This window comes from Triplophysa dalaica, chromosome 20 (genome assembly GCF_015846415.1).
Source record: "Triplophysa dalaica isolate WHDGS20190420 chromosome 20, ASM1584641v1, whole genome shotgun sequence".
NCBI lineage: Eukaryota > Metazoa > Chordata > Actinopteri > Cypriniformes > Nemacheilidae > Triplophysa > Triplophysa dalaica.
Window position 1 is genome coordinate 7,696,655 of NC_079561.1, and position 13,181 is coordinate 7,709,835.

A 13,181-nucleotide genomic window follows, 5' to 3' on the forward strand; every position below is an offset into this window, starting at 1 on the left:
CAGTTGGTTTTTAACATTTTTATTAGATTCTGACATTTAAAATTCTGGTCCAAGTATAGTGAAACGTGCACACACACACACACACACACACTGACAGGAGGAGATGGTTAATTCCCTCAAGCTACTCATGTCTTTCCAGAATTAATAGCGGCTATTAGGTCGACTTTGGAGATGATGTTGGGAAAATTGCTCTTCACATGATTTGTCCCTGAATTATATGTGTACTCATTCAGATTTTCTTGTACTCAACTCTGTTTATAGATAATCACGGGTTTAGTATCAATGACAGCGTCAAAGTCAAGAAAGCATTGAATGAAGACATAGTGAGAGAAATATATAAGGATACTTAGCGTTCGATTACAGCTACTTTAGTTGTCATATTTAAAGTCGTGATGAAACTAAAGTAAGGATCGTATTTTTTTCTGTGTCGTGACGTATACCTGAGTGAAATCGTTTCTAAAATAAGAGAAATTGTTGGGCGGGACTTGATTTCCCAGATCGAGAGCTGATTGGATCGTTGGAAGATGTTGCCAACAAAATGGAAGCAGATTTGAATGCGAGTTTGCTGTCAATCGTGAAGGATTATTCCCTATTTCTCCCAAGAAAAGAGCTGTGCCCATGCGCAATTACTCATGACAGGAAGTGATGAAGTGTAATTTCGAGGGGGGTCAGCGTTTTTGATGAAAGATTATGAGGGTGCATGAATAAAAAAAAGTTCACAGATAAGTCATATATAAAAAAACACTACAATATTGAATAAAAATATGATTTTTCAATTTTGATTTAATGCCGTCTTTAATGTATCACTGCTATCCATGATTCTTTTGTATTAGTTAGCTCTAAAAAACAATGAGAATCTTAAAGATGTAGAAAACACCAGGCATGGCAAGACAGTTTCATCTGCTTTTACAAATATGTATTTGCGTGAACATACAAGCGCCCGAGGATGCGTAGCAACACGCAGGAGATCTTCCAGCGGGCGACGAAGCTCCGCTCGACGTGACACTTTTGATTACCGCAAGTGGATTCACCCGAGTGTTTGTTCTGCCAGGAAATTATGATAACAGTAGTCGTGGCACCAGCCCGTTCATGTCATCTGCACTTCAATTTGAGTAACCATGGAAACTTAGCGACAGGTACAGCGTGATCATTTACTGTAGGCCTCGATGCCAAACACGAGAGAATGAGAAACACTCTGCCCAGTCGCACTGACCCCGAGGGAAATGAGAAAATGTTCCTGTCCTGCGACTTTCTTGCATTTCCGCCAAGACTTTTATTTGGCTTGCCAAGAATTTATTTATTTATTTTTTTTGCAACATCAGAGGAAAAGTTTCCTGCGAGACAGAAGCCGCAGAATCTATACGAGTTACATAATTTGAAGAAATCTGCATGGCACCACCTGTTCAAACCTGCTTTAGTCCCAAAACCCACCAGGTGGCATATGCTTCATCTGCATGAAACAGCCGCGGTCTGTGTCTGTCTGTGTTGTGAGAGCTGTGTGCTAGTGTTGAGAGGATGTCTATGACTGAATGGCTGGAGAGGATGTGAAGAATTGTGGGATTGTTTTCTGTACACTTGACAGTGAATCCAGCTCATGTGTTTGCACTGTCAAACTCACTTACATCAAATAATTTTTTTGATGATAGAAATGCCTTGTGTACTTTGAGATGTGTAGACCGGGAGTTTGTTTGTGAAAAATATCTAGATTTGATGTATGCAAGGAACAGTTTTTTGAGTAATTATAATCCAAATCCTGTTTTTTTCCCAGTCACCCACTCCTAAAAGCGCATATATCCATCATAATAGTTGTAACAAATGCATTTTTGTCACAAAGTAATCCACACAGCTCCAGGGATACATGTTCAGGGTCTCATGACACAAAACGATTCATATTTTCACGTAAACAAGATTATCACTGTTCTAACTCAAAATTTCTGCACGCTTTACACTGTTGTTTTATGTTTGTCAGGTAACCAACCAACACCGCTGGCATCAGTGGAGAGTTATAACCAGCTGAAGAGGAGATGGGAAGCCGTGGCCCCCTTACCTAGCCCTCGCTGCTCATGTGCCTCCATACAGACCTCCGACATGCTGTTCCTCATTGGAGGGGTGTCCCAAGGTCCCAGCAACGCCGTGGAAGCCCTCTGTTTAAAAGAGGCCGTCTGACACACACACACACTTGAACAAATCCTCACATGCTGTACTGTCCCGAGTGTATACACTCTGGAAACACAAAAGCGTAGAAGCCAAGCAGACGTGTATGTCTCTGACAAACATTCAGGGTTTTCCTGCAGAGAATGCATCAGCTTTATACTTCAAAGAGTGGAGACAATCTTCTGGAGCTTGGACGGTGTGCTGGACAGAAGACGTTTGGACTGGAAGTCTTTGACAAGCAAAGAATACATTTAAGTTTGATCTAACTATAGAAAAATATATTTAGTATAACGTTGTATTAAAGAACATATATGTATTATTATAAATATATATATATATATATATATATACGATTGCGCATATACTAAAATATATAAATCGATAGACCTACACAGACAGACACACTCCAGGCGCCTTTGAGCTGTACAGCATTTTTCAGTATCAAAGCAGGGTCATTTTCTGGCAAACTAAAGAGGAACTTAGGGCCATATCCACCGAGCTGCCACAGCACCTGTCTAAGGTAGCATGTTTAGCACTTTTTGTATTATTACTGACGGAGGATGTGCCGTGCAAGGACCGAAGGCGGATGCGTGCGTGTGTGTTTTTGTATCCTCACACCCATGCACATGTGGAATTTAGCGATGTTCTGAGTGCAGAAAGCATATGATTCACACATGCACACACTGTAGCAAAAGACAGTAGAGATGACACAGAACATAAATCTTGCGTAAAGGAATGTGCAGGTTCAAAACAAGCTAAGCTTTATTGATTACCACGCATAGTCGTTTGTTAAACAAGCAAATGTTGTGTATTTATAGTAATGCACTTGAAAGTCCAGGCAGTATAATGATTTTTTTGTTTGCTTTTTGTCAGTATAATGTTATTTATTCAGTAACACTTTACTATAAGGTTGTATTTGTAAACACAAGTTTATGCATAAGCTAACACAAACTAACAATAAGATATGTTAGTATTAGTAAATGCTAATTTTAACATAAACTAATATAAATACATTCTGCAGAAGTATTGTTTATTGTTAGTTCACTGTAAACATCTGCAAAAAAGCGGTATAGCTGGGACGGCAGAAAACAACGTAACATGTAAAGTTACATAATGTTACATAGATATAAGTAAAGTAATGTTAAGTAAAATAACATGAAAACATTTAAATTAACTTAACAATACTTTTCACCAAACTTGTAAATTTGCAGTTTGTTTCTGTAAAAAAAATTGTCAAGTTAGGAAATTTCAACAATATCAGAAAAATCTGTAAAATTACAGTTTTTACCAACTAGTTAATGGGATGCATTTACTAATGTTAACAAATACAACCTTATTGGAAAGCGTTGCCAAATATTCTAATTCAAATTACTAGCTAATATAAATACATTAAGTTGCACCAGCAAAAGTGATAATCTGTAGTGTCAAACCAGGTAACAATAACAGTTTCGGTTTCCGCAGTGAAGCAGAGATATTCATTTATTCTTATTTTGAGTCGTTAAGTGAATCAGCCTTTCAGCCCTGAGACTATTGTTGCGGTTACCATTAAAGACAGCATTCCTGTGAACGATTCACTGTAAGTGCATTACTGTTAAATGCTTTCTATTTAATAGTCTATTTAAAACCTTTTACTGAGATACATACAGTAACAGAAAACAGCAGTGCTTAACTTCTACTGATCCCAGAACATTGTTTCATTGCCCTCGAGGTTTCAAAAGGCCTGGTTGCAAAATTGACACTACCATTTGTGAACCTAGGATTACAAAACCAGCTTTAAGTAGCACGGGAACATTTTTAGTAAAAGAAAAAAATACATTGTATGGGTCAAAATTATACATTTTTCTTTAATGCCAAAAAGCTTTAAGACATGAGGTAAAGATCATGTTCCATGAAGATATTTTGTACAATTCCTGACGTAAATATATAAAAACTCTCAGATTATTTTCAGCGAGATATTGTCCTTTTCTTACAACATCAATAGAAATTGTATTTATTCATCTTTCAGATTATGTAAAAATCTCAATTTTGAAAAATTTACCCATAAGACTGGTTTTGTTGTCCGGGGTCACATTTTGTAAATTGTTAAAAAAATTACCTAAGCAAAATGTCAACATTGTTAAACCTGTAAAACACACTGAAAAGTTCAGATGATGGTTTCCTTATTTTAATAGAAACTAGATCCTTAAGGTAAGAGCTTATTGGATTTAGTTGTGATAGTAGGCTGGCACACAAACGATAACTGTTTCTGAATGACCCATTTACTGAAGGATAAATGAATGCTCTCAAGGGACATGCAAGAAGACAATGAGCTCACTTCCTGTTGATCAGCTAAAACATTTGATGCAGACCTCACATGTCTCATTTTCAGTTCACTGGTACCCTGCTAGGGTCCTGTATTCCCATCACCGACGATCTGACAAGCGCATCAGGTCACTGGGCATATTTGCGATGCCGAAGACAGAAGGCATACATGTCAGGAATTGGCAATGCTTACTGAGAGGTTTACTGAGAGGTTTGGGCACAGTAAATTCAGGTGTTTCTCTGTGGTGACAGTCAATATGGGTTTGATGGTTTTGATCAGGTCTGTGTGTATGTGTGTGTGTGTATAACTTTCTGTTTACATCACATTGTGGTGTCAGATGTGTGATGAGCTGTCTTTATTGGTGATACGGTGCCTGAGGGTGGACTAAGACGTTCATACATATTCATATTGAATCATTGAGAGCTTTGTGTGTGTGAATATGGCTGCTTGTGTACAGTATATGTGTGTGTGTGTTTGTATTTGGTCAGATTGTTGAGTAAGGAAATTGTTTTGAATGGGTTTGTGTATGAAAAAGTGGTGGTTTACATCCAGCATCAAAATGACACATCTGCTCACAAACATAAGGATAAAAAGCAACAAACATACAATCCGCATTTAGATTTATTTAGATTCACGCCTCCCTAATGACTGTGATATTGTGCTAGCTGCCGGCGGTCTTGTGCAACATGTCACAGCGGAAATACAAACCGGTGATGGATGGATATTTCTGTCTGTATTGAGTCATGCCAGTTTATCAATAACAACAGAACTGAACACAATGAAATATGTAACACCAGGAGATAGCAATTTATTTCTTTAGTTTCTTTTTTTTACTATTATTGTATGAATGTGGGCTCTGATGCAGATTACCTCATTTTTATTTTGACTTAGGTAAAATGTCACACAAATCCTTGCCCTGCAAGAACTGACGATGTGAGAAAAAGATGCAGACGGAAATACACATCTTTTTTGTTCAATATACAAATTCACACGGCAAAGTCTTTTTGCTTACATCTCATTTCGCTGCCTCTATTAAATGGAAACACTAGAGTTCTTTTGTTGTTATTCGTAAAACACTCAAAAGAGAATTAGCATTTTCAACCCATGTGTTCCCTTGGGAATTCTAATAGGTTTTTAGAAAAGCGTTTTTTGATGAATAAAATAAGGTCGCGGTCACTGTGCTGGAAAAGACTATCCTGTTTTCTTCTGAAAAACAGAAATGACACACAGTCATGCCTATGAGGTGAATGCAAGTTGCCTTAGCCTTATGTCTTTATTTGTACCCACAAAAGAAGATATTTTGAAGAAGGTTGGTAACTGACAAAACCGACCCCAATTAAATTTGATTGGATGAACAAAAAATCAGAAATTTCCCAAAATATCTTGTTTTGTGTTCAACAGATTTTGAAGACAAGAGGATGAATAAATGATGACAGATAACTTTATTTGACTCATAACTCTAAAACTATTCAAAACACACAATAGAAACTCATAAGCTTTTTAAGTTGGCACACAATTTGACATCATGGCTGAACATCTTCTTTTTCATTTTTACTTGTATAAAATTTCCCTTGTTTTTAATTGATTTGACCAAAGACAGAGAGCTGGTGAATGAGGAGTTTCACTGAATGGAGAAATCTCATATTTTTATATCTAGAGGTGCAAAATGTTTACTCTGAGTTGTTCATTTCAGAGGTGCAGCGAATATAATTCAGACATCCCCACAGTGCTTTAAATCACTTTAAGGGATACAAATGATTTGACTCTGGGCTGTTTCATTATACAATGTTCAAATGCATTTCATCCTTTACCCTTATTTGTATGTAAATCACTTGAGAGTAAACGCAGTGTATTGATCCCCTAAACTCTAGTAGCGGTTGTTTTGCAGTGATTTTTCATGTTTCTCCATGTTCTGAATATTCTCTGTGGTGATTTTCCAATTCGAGTCAGTGAACTAATGCGGTTTCTCCAGTGTTTCGTGGGTTTACCTGTTTGTTTTGTTCACTTGTGAGGTAACAGGTCATCATGTTGACCTCGTGGTACCAGGAGCTGTAGAGATGATCTGATGTTTATTAATGATGTTGTGATGTCATATAGTGATGTAATAGTGGTAGCTGACGGCCCCTGACAGTCTTCAACGTACAGCGCAGACACTCCGGGCACAACTCAATCTCCATAATAAATCAATCAAAACACACATTATCGCATCGCATAATCTCTAATCTGAAGACGGATATGTCTTGGTTTTAGCCCTGAGCAGGAAATACAATTTTAGTTCATGTTTTCCAGATATAAAATATTGCCGTGAAAGATTGTTTCACACTGAGGTAGATGAGCGGAGACACACAGCCGGCCCAAGGGAACTAACAGTGTCCTATGAGATTACCCGCACCCATCCACACAGCGAAAGCTCTTTTACCCTCTAGCGTACTGTTGTCGACCATGCACTGAATCAACCTCTGTTGTTACACTTTGAAACTGTTATTCACATTTTTTATTCTGTGAAGAATTATGGGACTATAGATGTGTTGGTGTATGAGCACTGTAGTCATGAATTTTGTAAAATGGCTATATCAATGCTGTTGATGGCTGTGGTTTATAACTTTGTTTCAAGTAGATAAAATGTAAAACATTAAATTTGTAAAATAGATCCGTTTTATCAAAAAATGCTGTGTACCTTTTTAGCAAAAATCTTACTGATATCTTAAAGGTGCTGTAAATTCAGATCATTTTAACCAGGCACCCTCTTTCCAAACCCCGCCCTCAAGATATGTCAGCCAACCCAAACACACAATACGATTCAGTGGTAGGGAGCGTTTCTCATTGGCTGGTTTTCAGATTGACCAAAAAGCGCAGACCTGCTCCTTTTTGTTGTTCCCAGAGTCTAGAGCTGTCACAGGTGTGTTTTCTCTGGATGCCTGTTTTCTATGATCTCTGTGAGGATGTAGTGACTTTTAATGTGTGGTGTTCCGAAAGCAAAAGTGAAGAAATGCTTACAGCACCTTTAAAATTGTCATCAGGATGAAAGACGGAAAGCAATATATGAAACTACATGAAAATGACAGTGGAGTGAAATCTTTGACATCATTATATCCCCCATTGTATGTGAATAGAGATTGAAGCAGCATATCACATGGAGAACTGAAAACTGGCTAGAAGGGTTAACATGGTCTGGATTTCAATCTAAATTGTGTTGAAACGTGTTGACACACAAGTCCACTTCAGTAGTTCAGTGCCTATATATGTGAGGTAGTGCCTCTACTACAATTTCTGTAATAAAGTCTTTGAACATTTTTATGTGATCCTATGTGACTCTGTTTTTTGCACACAATTTTTTACAGAACAAAAGAAAAAATATGTCACTTTTTTGATAATGGATGATGTAGACACCGACGTCTTTTGATGCCTAACTTGCTGTAGCTTGATATATGACTAAATGATTTGACATTTGTCAAAATGATTTTATGTTTCTCTTCACCTCTTATTCATAACACTGAAAATAAATGAAGCTGTTTTGTTCAAATAATTGGATGAAGGACAAGACAAAATAATGAGTTCATTTGCATACAAATTAATTAAAAGCTCATGTAACCGTCTATGCTTTAATTAAACAGTAGCACCTTGTACTTATCCTAATTTCTTTTGTTTGATATCTTTTTTATTCCCCTGCAGTGTATCTATATGTGATGGGGATGATTATAAGGCTACTTAACTAGATTAAAGAAGCTAGATGTAGCTTCAGAAATATTGCTTTTGCTGCCCTGCTGTGTGTATGGGGTGAGCTGTATTTGCAGGGGAGAGAGACAATTAATTTGCTGCTCACTGGTGCATACACGACGATTTTAAAACTGTTTATGACATAATGACAATAATTATGACACCTGGGGTCAGTACAACTATTATTGCCAGGATGTACGGTATTCAATTTCTTTAATAACATTATTCATATTTCATATCCTCTCAAATCAGAGCTTTTGCACTGTAGACTTGTTAGTTAGTAATGTGCACAGTTCTGTATTTCTTGGAGCTATTATTGTTAAAAGAACAAAAGAATACGAAAAACATAGCGTCATATAAAGTTTAGCCTCTGTAACACTGTCACCTAGCGGCGCTTTTAAGTATTGCACCATTTTTTGTAAAACAAGTGGGTTAGAACCTCAGCTATTTTTTCGCTTCAATTTAATTGAATTTAAACGTTCACTTGTAATGATCACATCCTGGCAGCTTATATTTGTATTATCACAAATGATTTTTAATTATAATGATTATACAAACTGTAATTAGGCTTGAGAGAAAACAAAAGCTACTGCATTAAATCTCAAGATATTTAAATCCACTTATGAGCAGGAATTATTAATTAGGCGCCATGATAGGGAACATAACATAAGTTTGCTTATTTCTCAATCAGTATGTCCTGATTACTGATTTGCTTGCAGGTATTATGAGTCATTTTCAGAGCTTATTGATTTTTAAGGTATAATTAAAACTCGGGCAGGATTTGTTTGTTCATGTCATACATTTTGTGCCCAATATAGAAGCTAAATGCATCTGAATTATCCTACAATTATTACTGCTAGGCTTCTACTTATAATAATTATAATGTTTTGTAGCTCAAATTATTAAGGATTTCAATATAAACCACAATAATCATGTTTGTTATTGTATAGGGTTTTAATCCAATAAGATCATTAATTCGTTGTGCAATAAGTGTCCTCGATACCTCTTGGCCCAAAGAGCTTATCCACATGAAGTATGTCGTCAGCACATTAGAAAAGGTATTTGAAAATCATGGATGGACAAAACACCGACCCTGTGTAGCCTATGACCAACTGGAAAACACTCAAACATAACACATCTAAGTGTCTTTGACCTGTAGCATTTGAAGGTCCTATATTTGCCATATACTTCTAAAATCAAGCACATTCAGCTATACTATATTGATTGTTTAAATGTAATCAAAGTATCAGGTGGACTGCTTTGCCTCTTTATACTTATTATGTGTTATCCTTTTTCATTGAGGCTGAAGGCAGACGGTTTCTCATTATACAACTATCAATATCATTGCCTTCAATGTATATTGTCATACAGTCTTTCAATACTTCAATGTATTTTAACATATCCTCTTCATAACCGTGCCCAGAAACCATTAGACGTATAGAATAGTGATGTTTTAATCCTTTGAAATACATTTTGGATTTTCTATGCTGTCCAGACCCAACACATCACCCTCATGAATTAGGCCAGACTTTTCTAGATCCTAGTTTTGAACTATAAATAGTATGTGCAGAGGGCAGAGAGGATTATGACTCAGATTGTCTAAATGATTCACAGGACAGAGCAATATCTGTTTTTTTAAGGTTTACATTAGGACAACCTTTACCTATAAACCTCAACCCCCCATCCAGACCCTAAAACAAACAACGGACCTATTGTTATAAAAATCTACTCAGTAACAATTTACATTGAGTTTCATCCATAATTTCCGAAAAACATTATTTTATTTTATGATGCAAAACATTACAACACTAAAACATTCATATATGTGTGTGTGTCCCATGAACCCCTGCAGGTCCTTCATGGACAGTTCTGGTTTCTGGCACTTAGAGAATAATTTGAGGTCTTAGTAAACAAGAGGGTAAAGACGTCCTTGTGTGTTTTGTGGCCATAACCTAGACAAAAGTTTTTTCAACACTTTGATATCCACAAAGGAGCCCTGAAACCTCAAGTCAGGAGTGGTACACTCTCCGAAATGATAAATAATAGCGAAGCTTTTCTTGATCTTGTTTCAAGCTAATTGAATCAGACATGGATTGTTATGAATAATCCCTTGCAGTCATCTGATTCATTCTGTGATTCGATCTGTGCTGAATCCAAAGCCAGTCGAGCATCTTCGTTGAAAGGCTGCATTGAAAACTCTGATCAATACAAAACCATTTTCTGCTTCTTTTTGCAAGGGATAAACATTTATGTGATTGCATCTATACAGTATTGTATCATTTAGTATTGTATCCGTTTAGATGGGTAAGACACCCATGGAAATGAGGCTGCCAGATGCGATCATAATCATTTTTGGTTGAAAAGGAGAGCTTTGGTTTTGGTTTGTTGTCTGCTTTCGTGATGGGTCAGCGACTCAGTGAGGACTCTGATGATACAGAGATTGATGTTGCTGAACTGCAGGAGTGGTATAAAAAGTTTGTGGTAGAATGTCCGAGCGGGACCCTGTTCATGCACGAGTTCAAGAGCTTCTTTGGGGTAACTGATAACCCGGAAGCAGCAGATTACATAGAAAACATGTTCCGTGCATTTGACAAAAATGGGGTAAGTGAATCACAAATACTGCTCAACATTTTTCTCCACAATTCTATTTCAAAATATTAATATTAGGATGCACACGTATAATATTTTTATTAGGCCTAATATTTATTTAATACCTGTGAACCTGATTATACAATTTTGGATTAGAAGAGAAAGTGGGCCGTTTCTGTTTGTTTATTCTCAGATTTCCTTCCCTTTTATTTTTTCATAGGACAACACTATTGATTTTTTGGAATACGTTGCAGCCTTGAATCTTGTGCTTCGAGGAAAGCTGGAGCACAAATTAAAATGGACTTTTAAAATGTATGACAAGGATGGTAGTGGCTGCATTGACAAAACCGAGCTAAAGGAGATTGTCGAGGTAATCATCCCTTGTGTCCAATTCAAAAACTACAGGGAGTGTAATGCCTCAATGGTTTTCAAAGTAAAAAAAGGTTGTGTAACATAATGTTGTGTTAAATATGATAATATAACTGGTTTAAATAACTTTGACCTTGATATGAAACTTTATAGTGAGATGTTTACAAGGGACTAATAAATATGACATGTATGATTGCAGAATTTATGTAATAAGAACACTGTTACCGCAGTTAGGTTATATTTATACTTAAGTGCATTCTTAAATTTACTTTTATTCATACTTAATCAAATTCTTGGAAACAACATGGGCATGAATAATCTGAAAATCAGGCTGTTCTGTCATAAAAATAAGATTATTTCATGCTGTTGATTTGTTAGTCCAATGTGACATCCTGTGTAATGTTTACTTTTACAGTCAATCTATAGACTAAAGAAAGCCTGTCACGGTGAACTTGATGACGAATGCAACCTACTGACCCCAGATCAGGTGGTGGACCGAATATTTGAGCTAGTGGACGAGAATGGAGATGGTAAAACTTCTGATTTTACTTTTTGTTTGTTTGCTTTGTTGGTGATTAATTACAAGTAATTGTTAAAACAGTTCTCGTAATACTTTCATTTATAAATTCACTTTAAATTGTGTAATTCATAATTCTTTGTTGAAATGTACTGAGCTGATGTAGTTTGTGTCTGCAGGGGAGTTGTCTCTGGATGAGTTCATTGACGGGGCACGACGTGACAAGTGGGTCATGAAGATGCTGCAGATGGATGTTAACCCTGGAGAGTGGATCAATGAACAACGACGCAGGAGCGACAACTTTTGAATAAGCCCTTAAACCTTTACCATAAGCCTGTCCCTTAAACCTAGCACACATAGCACAGATAATATATAGCTTCTCAATTAGAAATGTTAGCACCGCGAACATTAATGTTAGTTCTCATCATCTTTTTTTATGAAATAAGGTGTGAAGTGTGATTTCCGGATTCTCCACTAGTTCCTGCGAAACGCGAGATCCAGGGGGCCAGGTTGTCTCTAGATCCAGTCTACTCCCATTGCATTGTGATTGGTCGACACTGGATCTAGTCTCCTCCTACTTCGTCTTGATTTGTCGATTGGTGGACACGTCATACACCTGTTGTTCCTCTACCATTTCCGGATTAAGTTTTAACTAAAGTTTTTAATTTGACAGAAAAACATGGTTTGCTTGTTGAAACTTGCTGAAGACAAAAATTATTTACTATCGTGTTTTAAATAACATATTTTATACGTTTTAGGGTAAGGGTTTGGGTTAGAGTACTTTTAATAACGTATTTTTTACATATAGGTTCAGGGTAAGGCTAAGTGTATTTTGATTACATTAATAAGATATAAAAACTTTGGCGACCACGGTTTGCAACTTAACTCTCCAAATCACGCTATAAGTATATAAAGTGGGAGGAGTCAGATCCAACCACACGCCCCCTGGATGTCGTGTTCTTCAGTGAGGACCGTCTTGCATAATGATTCGTGTCTCTGTTAATTCCTCTTCGTTTCTTATACTCACAGTCTATTTCTCATCCTTCATTGCTGTGTATATATATATTGATGTTTTCTTTATGTATTGCTGTCGAACATTTGTCAAAAGCTGTCAAACTCTGTGGATGTAATGCATTTGGATTTAATTTCAGATATTACACAATCACATAGGATACTGTAATAACACGTATCGACAATATGTTGTCATATCTGAGGTTTGTAAATATATGAATAATATGAAGACTGGGTCACACTAAAAAAGTGATCATTTCTCAAACATTATAATCTTTCCGTATGTACTGTGCTTTATTATTAATAAAAGTATCTTCATTATGATTTGCATACAATGCCACAACAATTTAAGACTTCAAAAATAAATGAAATATAATGTTATTAAAATCATGTTTTTGTTCATTTTGTTGCATAGAATTAATGATAATGGCCACCAGTTTTGCTAGTAACATTATTTTCATAAATGTGTATTTTCAAATTAAAGGAATGTATTATAAAAACTGAAATGTCTGCGTAATTTGC

General features: G+C 36.3%; 2 protein-coding genes across 3 annotated transcripts in view; both read left to right on the forward strand.

Moving 5' to 3' along the window:
* The window catches only part of LOC130409773 (kelch domain-containing protein 8B-like), a 93,992-nt gene extending 86,126 nt beyond the window's left edge, over positions 1–7,866 (forward strand). For both annotated transcript variants that reach the window (XM_056733964.1, XM_056733962.1), the window contains exon 6: positions 1,970–7,866. In XM_056733964.1, the coding sequence (XP_056589942.1) occupies positions 1,970–2,166 (197 nt within the window). In that variant the 3' untranslated portion in view covers positions 2,167–7,866. The remainder of the gene's footprint in view (positions 1–1,969) is intronic.
* A 2,693-nt stretch (positions 7,867–10,559) lies between these two features.
* On the forward strand, positions 10,560–12,859 carry guca1b (guanylate cyclase activator 1B). The gene is made up of 4 exons (XM_056733423.1): positions 10,560–10,774; positions 10,983–11,132; positions 11,547–11,661; positions 11,828–12,859. The coding sequence occupies exons 1-4, from the start codon at positions 10,574–10,576 to the stop codon at positions 11,953–11,955; spliced, it is 594 nt and encodes a 197-aa protein (XP_056589401.1). The 5' UTR covers positions 10,560–10,573; the 3' UTR covers positions 11,956–12,859.
* Positions 12,860–13,181: the final 322 nt, after the last annotated feature.